Source organism: Podarcis filfolensis, assembly GCF_964270895.1.
Source record: "Podarcis filfolensis genome assembly, chromosome: 10".
Lineage (NCBI taxonomy): Eukaryota > Metazoa > Chordata > Lepidosauria > Squamata > Lacertidae > Podarcis > Podarcis filfolensis.
The window spans coordinates 42,375,292-42,398,607 of record NC_139612.1 but is presented as its reverse complement, the minus strand read 5'-3'; the positions used below and the strand labels follow the sequence as shown (position 1 = coordinate 42,398,607).

General features: G+C 43.6%; 2 protein-coding genes across 4 annotated transcripts in view; one reads left to right on the top strand and one right to left on the bottom strand.

The window, feature by feature from the left end:
- The window catches only part of LOC310743410 (solute carrier family 23 member 1-like), a 42,086-nt gene extending 36,687 nt beyond the window's left edge, over positions 1-5,399 (bottom strand). Inside the window, exon 1 of one of the 2 annotated variants that reach the window (XM_083573639.1) lies at positions 5,282-5,399. The gene's annotated coding sequence lies outside the window, so the exon portion shown is untranslated. The remainder of the gene's footprint in view (positions 1-5,281) is intronic. The other variant, XM_083573640.1, reaches the window with a different exon arrangement.
- Positions 5,400-10,890: 5,491 nt separating this feature from the next.
- LOC310743412 (uncharacterized protein) lies at positions 10,891-21,303 on the top strand. Of its 2 annotated transcripts, XM_083573642.1 has the most exons (5): positions 10,891-11,208; positions 13,603-13,791; positions 14,027-14,183; positions 18,781-18,963; positions 20,928-21,303. In XM_083573642.1, the coding sequence occupies exons 1-5, from the start codon at positions 11,031-11,033 to the stop codon at positions 21,181-21,183; spliced, it is 963 nt and encodes a 320-aa protein (XP_083429768.1). In that variant the 5' UTR covers positions 10,891-11,030; the 3' UTR covers positions 21,184-21,303. The 2 variants fall into 2 exon arrangements, with proteins under 2 accessions (XP_083429768.1, XP_083429769.1); XM_083573643.1 differs by lacking the exon at positions 18,781-18,963.
- The last annotated feature ends 2,013 nt before the right edge of the window (positions 21,304-23,316 follow it).

The window sequence follows — 23,316 nt, the reverse complement described above, 5'->3', positions numbered from 1 at the left end:
GGATGACCCCTCCCAAACCAGTTACACAACCTATAGAATCCCCTTCCTTTCCATCGACTAAATGGCCAGTATTTATCCCTTCCCACACAGACAGAAAATCAAGTTAAGGATGAAAGAGGAAATACTGGGGGAAGAAATTGTTGTTGCTTAGTCGTTTAGTTGTGTCCGACTCTTCGTGACCCCATGGACCAGAGCACGCCAGGCACTCCTGTCTTCCACTGCCTCCCACAGTTTGGTCAAACTCATGCTGGTTAGCTTCGAGAACACTATCCAACCATCTCGTCCTCTGTCGTCCCCTTCTCCTTGTGCCCCCCATCTTTCCCAACATCAGGGTCTTTTCCAGGGAGTCTTCTCTTCTCATGAGGTGGCCAAAGTATTGGAGCCTCAGCTTCACGATCTGTCCTTCCAGTGAACACTCAGGGCTGATTTCCTTAAGAATGGATAGGTTTGATCTTCTTCATCTGAAACTGGGAAGTTAATTCTGCCTCAACTTGATGACGTCCACAGCAGTGACCCCATGTTTTACTATCTCCACTGCCTCATCAGAGTGGTCTTTAGTGCCTTTGCGTGGACAGGCGGAGTCCCCAGATCCCGCACGGTCCCCCTGTCATGTGGAATAACGACTCAAGACAACGTGCTATGGGATTAAATTGGCCACAACTTTATTAAATTTCAAATGTGGGTAGACCTTGGCTCAGGCATTGGGCGTTCTCCCTCCCCAGTCCCCAGCCGGGGACCTAGGGAGCATCAGGGTTATCCAGTGTGTGGGGGGGATGGGCCGGCTCTGGAGAACATATGTTCAAGCAGAGATAGCCGCCCCCGTAACGCCGCCGCCGCAGGGGAGAGCAATGACGACCTTTCGGCGTACGGTCAAAGCCTCCCTTCAGAAAACCCCTTTAACAGGGAACCCTGGTATCGCCGCCGCAAAGAGGAAGATGGACTAAAGGATTCCGCCCAAGGCCTGATACCGCCAAAGTTGTGACGTTTTGCTACGGGAAAGGCGAAACCTGCCAATGCAGGGAAATTCCTTTCTGGCCCTTTAACAGCGACCTTAACATAGCAGCGCCCGCATACCTGTGAGGAAAAGTTAACCTGCAAAACCTGTGAAGAAAAGTTAACCTGCAAAATAAGACATTAACTGAGGGTGGGTAGGGTGGGAGAAGCTCTGGAGCCAAGTGAGGATTCCCAGGTAAGATCCTCCCTCTATTGTGTGGGCAGGTAATCTCTCCCCTACCTGGCCTGGTCTCCTTGGCAACGCTTCCCCCAGGTGGGATTGGACAACTGACTGAGGTAGGCGGAGACCTCCAGGTATCCCATCTGAGGGAAGGCAAAGCCAAGCCTATGCTGTTGGAGCCGCTCCAGATCTAGGGGCTGCACGCGTCCACGCAAAGGGCGCCCCCCGTTTTAAGCGGGGAGCGGTCATTATCCTGTTTTCTTACTCCTCTCACTATGATGGCTCACCAGAGTCAGACTTACCTGATGAGTTGTCTGTCACAAGGAGGAAAATGACTCCAGATCCTTGCCAATTCCACAGAAACAGTCTCCAGTGAATTGCCCCTTATTTGGTTGCCTTTTGATACCAGGTCATTTATATTTTCCCACTATTTGAACCCTTTTCCTTTAGGAGCTTCTCAACTATGAAGCCATCTCAACAGAGTTAGCTATGCCCTTCCACTCTTGCCCCTAATATTGGTCGGCTAAAGCTATGAATGTTCTCAGAAAATTACCCAGTCAGATAGTAAAGACATGACATAATTTGCAGCTCCTGAAGGAGAAATAGACCTTAGCTTGGTGACATCATTATATGTGGGCATTACGGTATTTGGATCAGCCTGCAACAATTAAGTTTTTAGCTTTAACCTATTTTAGATTATTACATCAGTCACAGGTGTGAGCACCGGCCAAGTTAATACCATACTTTGTTTTGTATGTGTGGATGACATTTCCAACCAACTCTCTCTCTCTGCCTAAAAATAATGCTCTGGTGCTCATCTAATAACTATACTGGATTTTCACGAGGCTTGCCCAGCTTCAAATATGTGCTAAGTATTAGGTTGAACTTTAACATGGCCTTCCTAGTCTCTCTGGTCCAAAGTGTTTCCATGTGTTCTGAAACCAGTGCCATATCATTCAAATGGCACCATTCATACACAAGAGGAAGATGTCAGCAGCCTTGGGGGAGTCGCAAGATTTACAGAAATACTATTATTATTATTATTATTGTTGTTGTTGTTGTTGTTGTTGTTATTATTGTTATTATTATTATTATTAAAATAAAATTTAACAGGGGAAGGATCCCTAAAACAGCCCCATGAGGAGTGAGCATGCTCAGCTTGCATGGAATGCAGAATGACTATTAGAGAGGAAGAAACAGCAGTGGGGGGTGGCAGGGAATAGAATGAAGTAGCTAGAAACCTGAAGAAGAGCACTCCACACAAATAACATTTTGTTACAAGTCCAACTCATCTGTCCAATCTGATATATATTATTATATATTTATTTATACCCTGCCTTTTTCCCTGTTGGGACTCAAGGCAGCTTACAGCTAAAAACAAAGAATCGCTATAAACATTTTGAAAAAATTAGTACAGTTAAACTTCAATAGAATTAAAACTATACCTATATAAAATCTGTTTGTAATTATTTGTATGCTTTAATTACAACAAATCTTCAGCCTACACCATCTGTTGTTGACCCTCTACTGTTCTTGCTTGACTCTTCCAGCCCTTTCACAGCCACCCCACCTGCCTCTGGCCCATCAGATTCAGACTTCATGGCTGGCTGTCATAAACTAGATTTGAGTTTTGCAGCTTCTCTAGATTAATTCTCTTGCAGAGGAATAAAAGGTAATTCACCTGAGACACAAACATGGCAGACTGCCTTTTCCTTCCAAGAAAATGTTGTTCATTTGTGTGGACCCAACATTAGATTCAAAATCAACTGTTACATGCAAACAAAGAGTTCTTAAGTCACTCTGGAACTGATTTGATTTAAAATCAGTCTGATGCACTGTAGCTATAAAAAGGAACAGGATCTTCAGTATTAGGAAGAAGAGATGGACAATACACACAGAGAGAGTTCCTTGCATTTTTATCTTCCACTTCATTTACATTATATCTGAACAAACACCTTGTGAGGTAGGTTAGTTATTGCCAGCAACAAGGCCAAAGTTAAATATTATTGCATAAATCAATCATGCACTGATAACTTTGCACCTGTGTGAAGTTGTGGTCACCCCACATAGAGAGATGAGTGAGTAATCCAGGGAATGGAACAGATTCTTTAGTCATATGGAATTTAACTCTAGAGAAAATTAAAGGTCACAAAAGGAATAGGAAAATGAATGAAAGAGCTAAGCATCACAATAGATGATCAAGTAGGTAAAAAACAAAAACCTATTGGAACTGTTATAGGATATTTATAAAAAGAATAGATTAAAAATAGCATGGTATAAAATAGTTGCTGCAGTTTCCTTAACTTTCTGGCTACCTGAATGGTGCATTTGTAGACGTTTGCCCAGGGTCTTTTTATACTATATTTTCTTTAATAAAGTAGTAACAGTGCATTCACTGCTTTTGGTATTTACACCACGTCATATGCTATTATCTTATGCTCTTCCTCATTACCGCTTGCTCAGCCTCATTATTTAATTGTTCTTCCCATTTTATAGATGGGAAACAGAGTATATTGTGGTTTCTCCAGGATCATCTAATGTGTCATTAATACTAGACCAAAATTGTGAAACCAGGTCTACTGAATAGAAGGCAAAAACTTTATCCTCTAAGATACTGCGTCCTATCTCAGAATAAAATGGACGTCTTAAACAAAAGCCACTAGGTTTAATTTTCTTATACTCAATTTGCAGCTTTGACTCAAAATGATGGAACTGTATTAGAAAGTTGCCAATACTCTCTCATCCAAAAGAAAGTAAACGATGTAGTGCTCCCTGCCTTCCCACTGCACTTAATAGGAAGCACTTAATATTTCAAAGCACTCTTGCATCTGAAATTCCAAAACAAGAAGGTATACTTTTTTTAATAGGATCACTAAAGTCTTAAGGGCATTATTTAACCAGTGCGACGTGCGAAACTTTTTGGTTTTTCTCTGTGGACTGAGTCATGAAAGCACAACCCTGCCAGTATCTGCATGTCAAGAAAGCTTAATTAGCTGGAGTTCCTTTTTACTTTGGTGTTCTGTTTGACCATGTAAAGTGCATGGCACTTAGGAAGAACATCAGCAGACCATCTCATGTCAACATTGCATGTAATTCGGCAGGCTATACCATTAATCAAATGAGGGCAGGGTGAAGGCCTTTTTTAAAAATAAAAGAACCCCAAACAAACAAACCAACCAGCAATTCATTACTTTTAATGCTTTCCCCCTAATATACCTATCAGCAGACCAACTGTTCCTAGAAAACAAAAATGCAGACTTGTGTAATGGTATACGCTGGATTAGCCAAGGATAAGGAAATCTGAAATCCTGCTTATGCTAATTCAAGTTGGTCCATAAGGAGATTTTACCTTGTTGCTGAGTTACCCCCACTTCCACCACTAATTCGTGAGTTAGCAGTCTAAAGGGGGGCTGCCACAGTGTGCTTCAAAGGTATCATGAGCATGATGATGCTAATGCAGGTATATAAATAGTTCTTTTCTGGTCTGACTGCACACACACACACACACACACACACACACACTGAAGTCCAGTCAAAGAAGTTCACTTCATAGAATCTGAAAAGCTAGTTATGTGCTACACTTGATCATGTTAACTTTGTGCTACTTTTGTGTTTATCTGCTATGGGGTACTTTCATTACACTCCATTCCTAGTTTTAAGTAAAACTGCCTTGGATTCCTATTTTCCCACCTGCCTATTTCCATAGCTAGCTCTCAAAATCCTTTTGATCAAACGCAGGGAATGTAGCAAACCAACAAAAGCAAGCAGAAGGCAACTCTAACTTAGTACCTGCAACGCCAATCCTTTTATTCTCCTACTGGGCTTTGTTGCTAACTTGTCCCTCTGCCTGTTAGGCCAGACCCCAGAAGGTGCTATCGATCATCCTGGGTTTGTCACAATAGCTCAACAACTTGACCTGCACCTCTACAGCAATAGGAGCCAGATTCCTCAAAGGGCTCTTTTGTCCTGCCTTAGTGCTACCTATTCCCACTACCTGTCGGTTCATGACAGACAAGCAGGCAGACAAGCTCCAGAGCTAGGGCTGAAGGATTATGCATTTCCTCTTGGGATGATCTATCTATCCATCTACAAAGAGTTAAAGGGTACCTGAGCTTTTCAGACAGTTCTCTGCCCAGCTGTTCTTGGTCCGCTGAGATGCGAGTCACAGAGGTAGCTGCTCTCCTCCAGGGCTTATGCTTTTTGGCGTCATTGAAACTGCTCTGGGCTGGAGCACAAGAATAAATTGAAGAGCTGCCAGGATGTCAACACCAGGCGATTTGTACGTGGGTGTAGGTGGCACCGATACAACAAAGGAGGGGACAAAAGGAAGAGGGGAGGTGGGAAAACACTATGGAAGATTAAAGAAGATTCTGGCTTGTTTACACATGGGATGGGCTGAGGAAGATATATCTATACTACTTAACCTGCAATAAAAGAGGGAAGCAGCTTGCTCCACATTTTTCTGTGGCTTGCCCGTGTCACACATTCCATGCAAGTTAGGAGGCAGGCGCTCAGCTAAAGCAGGAAGGACCAGCAAAGTGAAACGGTCAAATGGAAGCAGCAGCACATATGAAACTGTTTCACACCAATGTAAGTAGGTGTGAATGTACGCTTCCCCTAATAATCCAGCTAGGGGAAGGACCCATTTTCACAGAGAGCACAGGCAGGAAAGGGTTAAAAAATCCCCCAATTCTTCTTGAAAACATAGGAAGCTGCCTTGTACTGAGTCATCCCATTGGTCCATCTTGTTCAGTTTTGTCTACACTCCAGGCTTTCTGGTGAGGGTCTCTCTCAGTCCTACCTGGAGATGTTCTTGTTTAGTCGTTTCCGACTCTTTGTGACCCCATGGACCAGAGCACGCCAGGCACTCCTGTCTTCCACTGCCTCCCGCAGTTTGGTCAAACTCATGCTGGTAGCTTCGAGAACACTATCCAACCATCTCGTCCTCTGTCGTCCCCTTCTCCTTGTGCCCTCCATCTTTCCCAACATGAGGGTCTTTTCCAGGGAGTCTTCTCTTCTCATGAGGTGGCCAAACTATTGGAGCCTCAGCTTCAGGATCTGTCCTTCCAGTGAACACTCAGGGCTGATTTCCTTAAGAATGGATAGGTTTGATCTTCTTGCAGTCCATGGGACTCTCAAGAGTCTCCTCCAGCACCAGGGGATTGAACTTGGGACCTTCTACATGCAAGGCAAATGCTCTACCACCGGGCTACAACTCTTCCATTAATGCATCTTCACCTTCACTGCCTCTTCCCTCTCTCATCTACCGTCTTGTCTAGTTTGGCTTCCAGTCTGTACTGGTCCAGGATGGTGTGCTCTGCCAAAGGCTCCCACGACACCCTCTAGCAGGGGTCTTCCTCAAGTCCAGGCATTGCTCAAAATCACTTGGGTCCCACTTGGCTCTGCCACAAAGCTATGCTCCTTTCCCCCCTCTCTCTCCAGAAACAAAAGAGCACAAGTGAGCATTATAGGAAGGAACAGGTCTCTTACTGTGCGTGCTCCATGCTTGTCACCAAACAGCAGCAGAGCTTGCAGAAAGAGTGTTGAAGAGCAAAGGGCACACGGCCTCACGAGGAGAGAAGAGTTGCTGGGTTGGATCTAATGTGAATTCTACTCAGGGTAGACCTCTTGAAATTAAAGGCCAGGGCTAACTTCAGTTCATTCATTTCAATGGGGCTACTCAGAGCAGAACTCAGTTAGATAAAACCCACTGGGGGAGAATGCTTGAATCAGGAAAAGTCTGTTAATGGAGTTACATCAAGCATAGCATTCTAACCAATAAGCGAAGACACCGCAGAATGGAGGAAGAGCAGCAATAACCAAATAAGCTTTTAGGAAAGGACGAGTGGGACATTCAACAAAAATGTTGCCAGGTGGAATGCTTCTGTTCAGCATTCCACTCATGACCTATTTATTCCCTTTTCTATGATACTCCAACTCTCTTCTCTCCACCTGCCCCACCCTGCAAATAGACATGGGAGCATTCTACAACCACCGAGCATGCTCAGTCGTGACTGGGTTGTTTGAAGGGGTCTCACCTCCTTATACTTTCCCCCTAAAGTTTCTACTTCTTCTTCTGGTCTTGGGACTGCTTCTCTCTTGGGCATTGAGGGCTACACAAGCAACGGCACTCACACCTGAGCACAGAGAATATAGGCTTTCAAGGAAAGGATATGTGATGTCAAATATGGAAATAGGGAGGGAAGCATTAGCTAGCAGGAAAGGGAAGGTATACTGGGAAAAGTTATGTAAGAGGCTAGGTTTGCTTCATTAGATACATCCATTTCATTTTATTTATTCTGTGATGAGGCCATCTAATAAATATACATGGATTAAAATAGTTTTAAAATATCTGTGGTTAAAACTAATCCAAATGTGATTGTTCAACTGGCTAGTTCACTTTCCTAATCCAGCCATACACATATTTTTTGCACTGTCATTCAGTTAAATTACATAAGATAGGTGGGAGGACTCTATAAAAGCTCTCCCTTCACTGCCACTGCCACTGCCATTCCAAGCTTCGTATACAAGGCCACATTGCCCCGACTGAACCCACATCTCTGAGCCGCATTTTACTAGGCTCAGAGCTGACAAAACAGGGATCTAAAAGCAGATTGCCAGGCATGAGCCTTTTGAGTCTTAATTCCAAAATAACAAGCCTTTGTATTCTCTTGGCTGCTTTAAAATATTTCTAAAAGGGGGGAAATGCACACTGATTATCCAATCAGCATTTTCAGCCTAAAATACTACAACTTCACAGACTAAAACAGTAACTGGAGTCACTCAATGTTAGCTGGGCTGATACTCTCTGAACATGTGATGCGACTCAGCCTTGGCTCTGCAGCACAGACCTTAACTGAAACATGTGCTCTGTTTTCTGGCAACTTAAATGCCAGGGGACTTTTTCTCCCATAGCCTAGCTGGCAGAGAGATGCCATCAGCCGGTGAAATGATTTGGTGGCATTTCACTGCCAGTATTCACTTGCCTCGCCTAGTACAGTGAGGTGCCAAACAGCAACTTCCTCGTGTGCCATTGCTTCACATCTCTGACTGCTTCTCCCTTGGTCCTTGTTGTGTTCACATTTGACTAATCCCCAGAAAGCAAGGTATAAGCAAGCACAACAAGCACACGTAACGGGCAGGTTGAAGCCGGAGCTTCTGTAAAGATTGGGCAACAGAAGGGAGTGAAACTCCCAAATTCTGATTACAGCCAGGGGCATCATCTGGTGGGGAGCAACACCCAGCAGACACGGGGGAGGAATTTTTAAAACCACATTTACACAGGGGTCACAAGTGCTGACTCATCTTGCTCAGATAGTTTGTGTCTCTGGCACTATAAATTAAGAAATAAGTGGGCTGTCCAAGGTTGCTGTTGTTGTTTTTGTTTAAAGTGGGATTATTATGGGTATAAAATGGCTTCACTCTGTGGCTCAGTTCAGACATGACCTAACTATTCAACATACTGTGGTATCTCTGGTTACGAACTTAATTCATTCTGGAGGTCCGTTCTTAACCTGAAACTGTTCTTAACCTGAGGTACCACTTTAGCTAATGGGGCCTCCCACTGCCGCTGTGCAGTCACCGTGCGATTTCTGTTCTCATCCTGAGGTAAAGTTCTTAACTCAAGGTACTACTTCTGGGTTAGCGGGGTCTGTAACCCGAAGTGTTTGTAACCTGAGGTACCACTGTACTTTGAAGTGCCTCCTGAGCTTTCTCTTTCCACCTGCAGGGACTTTGAAGTAGCCCATCAACAGTTGGCACTTAGCAGTGGACTGAATTTCCCCACCATTGGATTTCTATGTGAATTACTAATTGTTTCTAATCTTGCATCTGTATATACTTATTGGAATGTATAATTTTCATGCAATTTGGGTCCACTTTTATCTTCTTTGTAGGTGGTGCATTTCCTCTTATTTTAGCAAATTCTAAGTGTCCAGCCTATTTTCTCCTCCTCCCCATGGCCAAAAGTGAAAACCCAGTGGGAGCACCAAAGCAAGGCTTGTCAGAGAAACCATCAGATCCACGGGGCTTAGAAAACAGCAATGCTTCATCTCAAAAATTAGAAAAACCGGTCCTCAATCCTGCCTGGAAGTTGCACTCTCCAACAAGCAAGGCCTCCTTACCAAACTACACACTCAGACACACACAACCGTGCCGTGTCCTAGAAGAAAGCAGATCCCAGTGCTAAACCCTTGATTCACTTTAAGCAAAAACTTCCTGGAATTGCTACTGTCTGCCTGTCATCCTTCCCATTAGCTTCAGGGCAGGGAGAATCCAACATTAGACTTCACCCTGCTATGTGGAGGAAGAAGCAGCTTTTATAGTGCCCTTCATTTCCTTCTCCTTCTGCTGCCCCACCTCTGTGAATCATGGGGGAGCAAAGTCGTCAACACACTCATTGTGGCAGCCAGCTACAGCTTAGAACAGGAGACTCCACTCCATCACAGCCAGAAGTTATGCATGTAAGGAAGAGCCCTAGAAAAAGAGGATAATAGAATCGTAGATTTGGAAGGGACCTCGAGAGTAACCTATTCCAACCCCCACTCCCGCGGCTGATGAAGGATACTCATTGCTACTGCACCCCTGAAATGTCAGGGGGCCCATCCAGTCTTCACTTTAAAACCTCTAACAAAAATAGAGTCCAATGCATCCTGAGGCCGTCTGTTCCACTGTCAAACAGGCTTGAGCTGCCAGGAAGTTCTTCCTAATGCTAAGCTGAAATCCACTTGCAATTTGAACCCACTGATTCAGGCCCTACCCTGTGGAGCAACAGAATGCAATAGCAATGGCTTCTTCACCTGGCTGGTTTCTAGCACACCCAAACATGCTTAGCATGGCAACCTGGCTATTTGTCAGAAGAGCATCCCTCTCTCTCTCTATCTCACAAACACACACACACACATTTATGCTCATTGAAATTTTTGAGAATGAACAAAAACGCAAGAGAACAAACAAACAAATGGCCATGCATGATACACTGACAGAGAAAGGAAAGAAGCAAAGTGAATACTTGCAGAAAGGCCATCCATTTGCCTCCCTGCAATCCACAGTGAAGTAATTATAGTTATGGCATTAACACTCCTTATATGCAGAGAAGTCATTACAGATGATTTATCTTGAATAAGAGCACCAGCACTATTTAGCATGTATAAGAGGCCTCCCAAATGTTTTGCATGCACACTGTATTCATCTTTACTTTTATTAGCCCTGGTTTCCCCATAGGAGAAACTGGTCACTGAGCCAACACTGGAACAGGACATCATTGTATTTTATCTTTGGGGGGGGGGAGCATGCAAGAAAAAATGAATGTACATGCATGGTGAGGGCAGAGGAAGACAATTCAAAGAGATATTTGTTTGTGTGTGTGTGTGTGTGTGTGAGAGAGAGAGAGAGAGAGAGAGAGAGAGAGAGAGAGTGGTACCTCGGGTTACATATGCTTCAGGTTACATACACTTCAGGTTACAGACTCCGCTAACCCAGAAATATTACCTCGGGTTAAGAACTTTGCTTCAGGATGAGAACAAAAATCGTGTTCCGGCAGCACGGTGGCAGTAGGAGGCCCCATTAGCTAAAGTGGTGCTTCAGGTTAAGAACGGTTTCAGGTTAAGAACGGACCTCCGGAACGAATTAAGTACTTAACCCAAGGTACCACTGTAGGTTCCTTCAGTCTTGTAAGATTTGGTGAAATGGCAGCTGGTCTCTGGGGAACAAACAGGCTTTCCTCCTCAAGGCTTAAAGACCTCAAATCCAGCTTACTGCTGCCAGGTCAGATTTTGAGTGAAGAAGGGGAAAACATGCACACATACATTCAATATTATTGGGAGAACTCCAGGATGCCACAACAAAGCCTCAAGATATGAAGAAGCAACCATCCCAGGAACACGCAGCCCTCTGCCTACTAGCCTGGAGTTGCCTAGAGTTTACCTTGAGTGAAGCTCTGGAATCCTTGACCACCATCCCTGCAGAGGAAGCTGGTGTAAAGAAATTTCTTAGAGATGCTGGAAATGGGACCATTGTTCAAGGCAACCTTTCAGGTACTCTGAAACGTCTTGTGTTTAAGTGTGTGTTTGTGTCCTCAGATCTTCAGCCAAAAGTCACATCTTGTGTGTCTAATACACACAACTTGCTATCGAAAGGGTATTCTTCCTACCATCGCTCAAGGGGCATATACTAGGTCACTCATTACTTGCCCCTTAGCATCCCAGTTTAACCACTCAGTCATATTAACTGCTACAAAAACCACAACGTTAACTCTTAAGCGTCACTGAGGATCAAAGCTATGGATTTTTTTCTCACAGACTCAATGCACACATATACCGTAAGTGGTATGAAGAATTTAACCTACTTTAGTGCATATAAATGTTGAGGGATGTGGTGGCAATTATTCTGTGCTAGTAAATGTCAAGTACAAGTGTGTCGTTTTGTAAGCATGGTGCAAATTCACTAGGAAGCACACTATGGCATCTTCAACTATCCTGTTGGAACAGGCAGAACTACCACATATGTTCTAGATGTTCTTTGAATCTCCTCTTTTTTTGAGCAAAAATATTTCTTTTATACCATGCAAAAATCAGTGCATCATTACATCTTCTCCCCTCCTGGGGGTGGAGATATTGGTAGTTTGATAAACTTTTCAGGAGGAGCAGAGCTGGTACCAAGGGGATAACATTATCTTAGGAGGAAAACTTAGGATTCGTGATTTCAGTTGTTTTCTCTGTAAGGCAATTGCAGGGAAAGGGGGCACTTTGGTGGGGAATTGGTGAACAGGTCCCTCTCTCCCCCCTGCACTATACATACTATGTTTATTTATTTAAAAACTGTTTATTGAAGTGTTTTTGAAGGATTTTTAAAGATCAGCAAAGTATAATAGAATGGCATAACAAACTATAAAGGAGTAGGCACGAATATGTTGTCCCCATTAGAATGAAATCAGTGCACAATGTAGAAACATGTCCAGTCCAAAATTGATGAGAGGTGTATATTTATATTGATGAATTGTTGTTAATGAATGCAATGAATGGAAACCATTACATGTTAAAGACATCTGATTTAGAGAAGCCATTGATCACATGGTCCTGGTACTTCACTTATGCTACTGAAGAACAGCCCTAAACCTTATTGAATCCTGCTGTCTCCAGTGTTATGAAGTATGTCTGGTTGAAAAGGCTTGTGATTGGGAGACAAATTATCTGTATTATTTTGTTAATATTGTATGCCTGAGTCCATCAGACTGCTCTACCACAAGCTTTGAGGTCCAAGTTTTCTCCAACTCCAAAGTGAAGGAAGTTTATGCTGTGAGCCTCCCTGGGATCTTTGAGAATGGGGCAGTGAACAAATTTAATAAACAAACAAACAAGCCTTAGAAGTGGCAGGTGCTTCTGGTGCACTAATTTTAATGTGGACTGAGATGAACTCTAGGCAAATTTACATTCATGGCATATCTTTGCCAAATTTTCTTCTGGTCATCTTCAGAGATGTGGCTGTCTATGTCTCTTTCCCAAACTAACCATGGCCTCTCAGTAGAGACAAACAAGTAGCCTAGCAAAAGGATGTAAGTTTGAGAAACTAAGCATTTAGCCTTAGGTGAGCTGTTTACCAGCCAGCCAGTTCCGTTGTTTTAGACTGCAATCCTACACACACTTACCCGGGAGCAAATTCTGTTGAACTTAGTGGGACTTACTTCTGAGTAGGCACAGAGAACTGTGTTGTCCCAGTTACACTGGATGCCAAATCCATACTTACTGCTTAGTTTCCAGCCTGAAGGAATTTGCTAACCCTCTTATGAGCGCTGAACCATACTTACCCTCAAGAGGCAGCAAGTACAATAATGAAAAACCAGCATTTTCCTGGGAACACTTCAGACCTCACCATGTGCCTTGATTTCCTTCCCTTGCTTTAAAATGTGGCGTATGGAGAGAAGAGATGGAATGCACAAATTCAATACATCTGGCTCTGCTTATCATGGGATGGACAGTTTGCACAGCTGAACAATACAAAACACCCACTTTTTTCAGGGACTTCTTTCATACATACAGTTCAACATGAGAAGCACCAAGTTATAAGAGCCACTTTCCTGAGTCTGATTCAAAAACCTATCTAACCCAGCATAAAGTTTACCAGAGCAGCCAATCAGATACACAAGAGGGCAACAGCCCTCTCCTACTGTTGTTCTCCAGCAACCAGCATTCAAGGCTCTGATCCTGGTGCTGGCATGTAGCCATCATGACTAGTGGTCACTGATAGCCTTGTCCTCCATCAATTCACTCCATCAATTCATCACATTACAGCAGCTCCCATGCAGACAAAAGCTGCTGCTGCACAAGTCACTTTGCAGAACCTCATTTGCAGACCTGAGCTGCCAACACCATTGATTCGTACAGATGTGTTCTTCAAATAACCCATATTTAGTTCCCCTGTGTCTGTTGCAGCTCAATGCACAGCTCTCCTCCCTCCAAGCTATGGGTTTTATTATACCGAAGAGGGCTCCGGCAGCTCCCTGGGTTCAGTGGTTACATACTGGTGCAAAGAAGGCTATCAGCTTGTGGGCAAACGAAAACTGACCTGTTTGCTAGAAGGAAGCATCTTTTACTGGAGTCACCCCCCACCTCACTGTGAAGGTAAGCTACTGGTTAAACTTATTTCTGAATTGCTGGGCTTCGTATGAACAGAATATTGCGCTGTTCAAATGTGGATCAAGAAAGTATGCATCTTTTCAGATCAATCTCTCTGCAAAAATAAAGATTCTAAATGGAAAAACTAAGGAGTGAACTGGCAATATTCCAGGTGCCCTTCAGTTAATGCCATTTACAGTGTGTGACTCATAACAAGCATGCTTTGTTTTTGTCACCTTAGTGATCCCAAAGCCCCTGGACAAAGGGTTCCGGGTGGCAGTAATCGCCTCTCTCATCAGTGGAGTGATCATTGTTACCATGTCAATCTCCTTCGCTGTTTGTTGCCTGCAAGACAGGATGTTGAGGGCAAATGAACAAAGCAGTGACACCAGAGGAGGGTAAGTATTGACTAGATTCTGCCTGTAACCTCAGTCAGGCCCATTCACCACCATAATTAGGCCCCCACGTGGGAAGTGACTCTACCACTAAGGCTGTTCGATGAGGAATGGCCAGATATCCAAGACATGTTTGTTTCTTAAGCATCTGCCTATTCCACTGACTGTGCTAGGAAGATTATGTTTTCAGTGTGAAGTCTTTTAGCTCTGAAAAATGTGGTTATGGAAGTTGCTTTCGGTCAGCAACTTTCCCCACATGCATGCCAAGATCCTGTGAGAATATCGTACAGTGGTACCTTGGGTTAAGAACTTAATTTGTTCTGGAGGTCCGTTCTTAACCTGAAACTGTTCTTAACCTGAGGTACCACTTTAGCTAATGGGGCCTCCCGCCACTGCCGCGTGATTTCTGTTCTCATCCTGAAGTAAAGTTCTTAACCTGAGGTACTATTTCTGGGTTAGTGCAGTCTGTAACCTGAAGCGTCAGTAACCTGAAGCGTCTGTAACCCAAGGTACCACTGTAATTTGCCCCTTCAGATTGGCTCTTTCTTGGCCCCAAAGCAGCAAGATGGGAAGTAGCTATTCTTACACCACCCATTTTCCCCTCATCTGTGCCCTGCAGACTCTCTAAGTAGGAAAACACAAATTTGTCAGGGGCAGGTGTGTGTGTGCGCGCGCACACACACACACACACACACACACACATATATTCTGATTTCTTGGATATCTCTGGTTAGGTTCATTCATCCAACTCCTGATCCTCAATAGTTTATTAAAATTAACTCCCCTCCTCTCTCAAAAGAGCAAAATTTGGCACAGATGGTTCTCTCCTTTCCCATTCAATACCACAACACAGTGACTGGGGCACCTCTTCCATATCTCCCCCATTAATTGTGCCCTTGCACCCTTTGATTGTTGCTTCTGAGGGAATCCACTGCTATCCCGTTCCGTTGGCATGTCCCCAGAAGAAAGCGCTCCATACTTAAATTGGGTAAGCATTATGTGTATGTACATGTAATGGCATGGCATGGCAGAAATGCATGGGAACATTAGGAAAGATGGTGGCTGAAACTTGGTTGAGTAATCATTGGCAGCTACAGGAGCTCAGGAAAGGGAGCAAGTCTGGGGATCAGATTGGCTTGTTATTTGAAGAACAGTGCATTCGGCAAGAATAATATTTGTGGCAGGGAGTCGCAAGGGTGGTGGCTGATGAATTCAGCAGCCAACTACCAGGTGTTTCCAGAGCTACGCCCTTACATTTTGAGGTCCAGCTTCAAGAGCTATTTTACCACTCCAGTGATTCAAAGCAGTTTGATCAGTTGCAAGGGCCCCACATCCCCTCCTACACTTTTTCCAGACTTGGAGAGAGGAAGGGGCAGGGCTGGGCCCTCATCCAAGAACACGTATCTTTGGGTTTTGGGTAGACCGTGAAAACCAAGTTCCTTTTCTACAACCAACAAAGTTGGATCGAGTCCAATAGGCTTTCGGCAGGACATTTATTTAAGCATTTGTCCAGCGTAGTATGGCATGTCCAGCGTATTATGGCATGGAAACAGAGTCCATATGGATTTGCCATATGGATTAGGAGTATTAGAGCAGCACCACACTGCTCTTGGCTTCCTATCCCACCTTTATGGGCATAATAAATCCCACTAAGTACAGTAGGACTTCCTTCTGAGAAAATATACATAGTCCTTGTTGGTTATATGTTCCCCATGAGACAGCTATATAAATGTACAACCATCAAAATATATCATTCACGTGCTTACCCTTTTCCTGAATACTATGCATGTATGCTCTAATAGACTCAGTCACTGCGCCAATGTAACACCTCTGGTTCCTCCCTGTAGTTTGTTTGTAGTACTCACGGAGAAGGGTCTCATATTAACCAAACCCATCACATCTCTGGTAGAATGAGGTATTTGCAAAGGATATATATATATGTATATATATATATAGAGAGAGAGAGAGAGAGAGTCATGGCAAAAATGTTGTGCTCCATTTTCTGTCATGGATGCTTTAGCTGAGAATCGTGTATTCCAGGGGGTTGTACTAAATGACTTTTGAGGTCCTTTCCAACTCTACAATTCTATAATAATAATAATAATAATAATAATAATAATAATAATGATTTATTTATTCTTTATACCCCGCCCATCTGGCTGAGTTTCCCCAGCCACTCTGGGCAGCTTCCAATCAAGTGTTAAAAACAATACAGCATTAAATATTAAAAACTTCCCTAAACAGGGCTGCCTTCAGATGTCTTTTAAAAATATAATAGCTGCTTATTTCCTTCACATCTGAAGGGAGGGCGTTCCACAGGGCTGGTGCCACTACCGAGAAGGCCCTCTGTCTGGTTCCCTGTAACCTCACTTCTTGCAATGAGGGAACCGCCAGAAGACCCTCAGTGCTGGATCTCAGTGGCCGGGCTGAATGATGGGGGTGGAGATGCTCCTTCAGGTATACAGGACCGAGGCCATTTAGGGCTTTAAAGGTCAGCACCAACACCTTGAATTGTGCTCGGAAACGTACTGGGAGCCAATGCAGATCTCTCAGGACCGGTGTTATATGATTTCAGCAGCCTTAAAACACTAAGGGCAGTATTCAAATATATATTTTTCTGCACTAGCACAAGATTCCCCGCTCTCCTTCCTCTGCACACACTCTGCACTCAGTGGCAGAGCTTCATTTTCCAGCATGGGGGGGGGGGGCGGAGAGCAGGCGGGGGAGCGGCTGGTGTGCATCCTGGGGGTGTGGTGCACCGCCTGCAGGGGCGTGACGCCCAGTGCGGGGGGGGGGGGAGCCGCAATAGCACCCCACCGGGATTGCGCTGCTGGGAATGGTGCGCTCCCCCCGCACCCCTCTTCCTCCGCCAGTGTCTGCACTGGCCTCAAATCTTCTCCAGGGGGGTTGGGGGAATACCCATAACAGGTTTGGCAGGGGGAAGGAAAGGGGGAGAATGTTCCTTTGTGCAAGGAGAAAACTTTGCACTGGTGGAATGTTCACTTTAGTGCTGTGTTGAATATGACCGTAAGCCTGGGAGAATTCTAGATTCTGTTGTAGTTCCATTGCTACTCTCAATCACTGGTTCTTTTTCTCTTGCATTGCAAAGTGTTACACCATGAGAGGGGTGCATTTTATCGTATATTTCTCCTGCATCAAACTTCTTCTGAGTTACTGAGCAAATTACTAAGCTAGTGCTGCCATCTGCAGGCCAAGGGGTCAAATGAAAAACCTTCTCTAATTTGAAGATGGGTTAGCAGGGGCTGATGGGAAATGTGGCCAAAACAGCAGGTAGGCACTAGGCAGGTGAAGGCAGGGCCAGGTGGTAGACAATTCGGCTTTATGTTGTTGTTTCCTGTACCACAAGAGGAGCAAACCAAAAGCCACAGACTCCAAACTATAATCCCCGCATTGAGAGTATGAAAATCACCCTCCCCATACATACGTGAATGCAGAATGACTAAACATCAGGAAGAACTTTCTGACAGTAAGAGCTGTTTAACCGTGAAACAGACTCCCTCAGAGTATGGTGGACTCACTTTCATTGGAGGTTTTAAGCAGAGGTTGGATGGACATCTGTCAGGGATGCATTAGTTGAGATTCCTGCATTGCAGAGGGTTGGGTTTGATGACTCTTGGGATCCCTTCCAACTCTACGATTCTATGACAGAAATGGTGTAAAAGTGAAGGACTGGAATATGCTGTTGCCTAAGCACACAGCGTCAACTACTTGCTGTCAGACATGGTATAGATTTAAAGACTGCTTTTGTGTTTTTACTACATTTCATAAATTGGGGGTCTCCAAATACTTTCTCATTTGCGGGTAGAACTCATAGCAAGGCCTGAAGGAAACCATTTCCTACCTAAAGGGAAAACATGGGGGTGTTTGTTTGTTTGTTTGTTCAACAACTCAGTTGTTTACACCCACCAATCTGTCACTTCTTTCTAATTAATTGTAATTTTTTTGGCATCTGCATTGCAGTTTTGCATTTGCCTGCGTGTATTCAAATTCTACGGGGCAGAAAAATCTTACTAGTCGTTTTGTGAAAGCAAACACTAAAGTAGTATTGAGAAAGGGCACCAGGGACCTTCTTCTGCAGCACACGTTGCCATATTGTTAAATCAGCCCTGCTGTAGTAGATGATTGCACAAGCTTCCTCTGGTTTAGTAGAAGCGATAAAAATATACCACATATCCCAAATAGACCTTTTTATTTTAGATGTACCACTGGGGGGAGGCATCCATTTGGAAAAAAACCCGGACTAGCAGGATTTTCCAAACGAAACTCCACTTTGAAAGAACCGATTAAATGTCCCACCACAAAAACCCCTCTTAGGAGCTTAATGTTGTTAAATAGACTCTGAAGCCTGATCACATCATAGCAAAGGGAAGCAAACCTTTTGTTTTCATTTATTCACTCTTCTGGAAAGGACATTTTAACAAGAAGAACATTTCAGTGATGGTATTGATATCCAACTGACTAAACGGGCCACTGGCCTGATCCAGTAACCTCTCCTGTCCTGAAATATATGTTGCCATTGTAAACGTAGTGAATACCTTGATAAACTAGAACAAATGTAGCACATTTTCTCATATTCCAGGCAACGACCGAGAAGGAAATTCAAAGTTGGGAGAGGAAACTCTGCTAAACAGGAGATTGGGAAGAGCAGGACTCGCTTTGGGAAAATGAAGCACAATCGCAGGCTTCAATATCGCACCTCTGCCCTCTACAGTTGCGCATACCCTGGGGCTCTGGCAGGATGCAGTAACCAGGGATTCCAAAGGTATTCCATGCCTGTACCCTGCAGTCAATTCTTCCCCTTAGGGTGGCTGTGGGCTCCACTTACAGACCACAGCTGTCTATTTGGAGGGCTGGCAGTGAACCATCTGTTGGGCTGTCTGGTCTCAACCTGGTTTAAGAATGAAGAACCATAAGAAGGGAGAACAGGATCCAGCCCCTACACAGCAGTGCGCAAACAGGTCTCCTAGCCAGTTCTTTCCTAGTATGGTGAGCTGGAATGTGCAAACATTTCGTGCAAACATCGGCTGACTTTTGTGGGAGTGCATTTCATTTTAGTGGGGAGTGGGATGTGATGTACAAGTGTTTACCCTATCTTGCCTAGAAGCTTACACTGCATTAGTGAAACTGCTCTGCATGTTGAAAGCTACTATCACCAATTAATGCTGTACTCACTCCCCTTCCTTTAACCAATCCTAATAGAGTCCATCCTAGATCTACTAAGGACTCCTTCACACAGCCCAGGCCTGTCTCTACTGTATTTTCTCAAGTAGACAAATTTAAACTATCTGACCTGCTGAAGTTTTTCAAACCTTGTATTGTATTACCATATTGATGTAGAAAAGAAGTGCCAATTAAAATTTCAGAAAACAATCTTGGGCAGTTGTTCATTCTAGAGATTGACCGTGAAGGAATCAAGTGATAGGATTAAGATCTTGAAAGTAGGTCTTTGTCCAATATTTAAGATCCTTACATGGGAGATATCAATGGGAATATTATTTCTTTAATTCTATTCCAAATTATCAGAAGGGCTATAGTAAGTTATGCCTTTGTGCCTTTCTTTTCTCCAGACCATGGTTGGTATATTAACTGAAAGAAAATTCTTCTTCTATCTAAATCCAAATGACTGTTCTTGCCTTATCCAAGAAATCATTGCTTAAAAGGATGGGTTGTTTGGTAATTAGTCCACAGCTGGAGCACTGCTAGCTGAAACAACTCTTTAATGTTTGACATAAGTCAGTGCATGCTAAACTGTAACCAGATTTCAGGGTTGTTTAAAAAAAAAGAGAAATCTTTCCTTGCATATAGACACAGAAAGACAGATAGACAAGTTTTGTCTCAGTCTTGCCCAGAAGATAAAGAGGAGCATATTGGCTTAAACCTTCTGTGACTGCTGAAGGCTCCTCAGTTATCATAACCCTCAAATTATATTGTAGAAGGCTACGTTTCTTGTAATTTCACCTATTCACTGTTCAGCTGTATTGCGAGGGACCTATTATACAGAAGGGTGCCCTCAGGAGGATTTGAGAGTGCCTGGCACAATAGCCAGGAAATCTTATGAGAACAGTGTTGATCCCTGTTTACCCGCAGCACACAGACCAATAATATCAACAAATGGGGCACAGCTAATGTTATATAAAATCAGTTAAATCATGCCAAGCTCCGAATACTAAAGGCACTTCCTATTTTGAGCTACATAGCTGGAAAAGCAGCTATCTGGGATAAGGCATGGCTTGATCCTCTTCTCTGTAGGTCTTAACCAATGTTTTGAATACATAGGAGGGATTCACCAGATGAGAGTAAGGGGATCCTTCCAGATGTTGTAGGACTCCAACTCCCACCAGCCGCAGCTGGTACAGCCAAGGGCGAGGGATGATGAAAGGTGAAGTCCAAACATCTGGAGGACCAAAGCACAGTGCTGAGAACACCAAGCTGGCAGGTTCAGTTCTCATATGGGACAGATGCATATTCCTGCATTGCAGGACTAGATGATACACAGGGTTCCTTCCAACTCTACAGTTCTATGATCCACACAGCAGGTGATTCAAATGTCCTTCTAAGCACCAAATGACACTTTCACAGACTGGGGAGAGTGAAATTCATAATGTCACAAAAGCATGATCATTATGTTCCAGTGGCCCTTTAGTCGTAGAACATTTTGTTCAGAGTGATTTTGATTACTGCCCAACACCTCTCACCATCTCTTTTACTGTGTTCCATTTCTAATAGGAGCCAGGAGAATCTGCAGAAATGGGCACCGCAAAGCTTATGCTCCGAAATCCACATCTTCCCACAGGTTGTTCTGAAGCCAGGAACTGCCCCATCTGCCTCCATGTTCGTTCATTTGCTTCAGAAACCAGGAGACGCCCCCTTGAACGTGAAACCTTGCCATCGCAATCTCCCCCAAGCCTTGCCTTCCGTTTATTATAGAAGATCTGAAGGACTGAACCCTTTGAATAAGACAGCACTTTGGAATCCAAGATAAATTGCTTTGTAATGAACCAACAGCAATGCACTCATGTGGGAACTGACTTCTTGCTCTTTTATGGCATACATAGCCCATTTATGAAACCTGTCATTATCGGTCAGTTTATGTAAAATACAGTAGAGAAAACATGTATAATCTGAAGCATGCAACCCTATGATATAGGCTGCTTGTTCAAAACTGAAACATACTACTGAAAATGTACCATCTACTCGGGTAACAGTGGGAGCTCTAAAAAGGAAAAGTGAGTTTTAACATTTATTTTATTTCAAGGCATAGGTTCATAGCCCTATTATTTAGTAAAGTGTTTCTTCTGTAGCCAGGTGGACAACTTGACAGAATAAAGCCACAACCTTTCATGTCATCTCTAGTCTTATTCACTGAGGAAGTAGGAAACAGATTGAATGTTATTTCTCAACAGAATACATGACTAGATCTACAGAATTCCTACACAATCAAAGTGATTTATTGAGAAGTAATACCACGGGGCAGTATGCAACTAAATACTTCTCCTAGTGCAAGCACCTCTGGCTGGGCAATGGAAGTTCATCTTCTCCTTCCCCTGTGTACCCCCTAAATATGTACATGGTACCTCAGAAGTTGAATGGAATCTGTTCGAGCTAGCTGCCCTGTTTAGTTTGATACCACCCGATGGTTTAGTAATACTGGTGATTGCAAGCCATATGACAAATACAAGATGTCTCCAAGTTCAGACATATTCATTCTGAGATCTGTGACCAGCAACAGGTAAGTGGCATTATTACGCCTCAGTTGTTAGTTTCTCTTGATGTCTGGCTTGTCATAAGTCCCTTACACTATGCTGAGATTATGTTGTCTCACCTGGCGCATACAAGTGAGACCACTCCTAGGGATCCTGACAACATTGCTGCAGATATGCATCAGTATCTGGGCTGCCCCACAGAATTGCCACCACCAAGGGAACTCTAGCTGAAACTGATAAGTACTTTATCTTCGGCCTCCCTCCTCCCAAAAATGAATGTAGGAAGCTGGGGCTCAAGGGTGCTACAAGGGAACTGCACATACCAAGATGCTGCCGAACCTTGTAATTCCATACTCCCATAAAATGGGGCATGTCATTGATTTCCTCTCTCCACCCTCAGCAAAACAACATAACAAGCCAAGTAAACCATAAAAAGAAACCAGGGAGGGGTGTCTACAAATTTGCACAAAACCAGATAGCTGTGTTGGTCTATTGGAGGCAAAACCAAAAGACACAGAAGCTACCTTATTTAGGATCAACCAAAACTCACAGGCAGTTTTTCAAGTTCTTCAGAACTCTTATTCAGGCGGGAATTTTAAATAAAAGGTGACAGGGTGGGGAGGAGAAAATGTAGGGCAAATTGTTAAGGCCCAAAGTCATAAGATGGGGACAGGAAAAGATGCACAGACAGATTAGTTTCTGCTATGTATTGATTCAGGCTGCACCAAGGACAACTGGGAGAAAGTGGTAGTAATGACTGTTGCCCAATGACATTTCACTAAAAGCAGAAACGTAACTGGTATAAGAATTAGTGTGATACCTTGCTACATCCTCAAGGAAAGTCCCTATTGAGATCATCTGCTAAAGAAGGGGTGGGGACATTATCACCCTCTAGATGTTGGTGAACAACAACTCCCATCATCCCTTAGACTTTATATACTGCTTAATCATTAGCATTCCTAAGCAGTGCACATGAAAATGAACCATACACAAAAACAAATTCACCCCCAAACCAGCAAAAACCTGAACACTTATGATGCCCGCTGTAAAAAGAAAGTCTTTGTTACATGCCTGAAGTTCAGTAAGGAGCGTGTCTTTCTAATCTCAGTAGGGAGAGGCTGCCAAAGGTTTGCACTGACAACGCTCAATGTTTGCTGTGCTGTGCTTACTGGGGCTAAATGGAGTTTTAGTTCAACAACATTAGGAGGGCCAAAAGTATCCCACTCCTGAACTAGAGATCACTTAAAACCAGAGATGGTAATAATGGTAACATATTTATATTCAAGATGATGGATCTGACAGGGTACATTTGCTACAGTTAGAAAAATTGCATTTGAGACACACAGTCCAAGACATCCCTATTGCTGGAGAATACAGCACCTCACTAGCAGCAAGCTCAGAGCAAGTTTAAA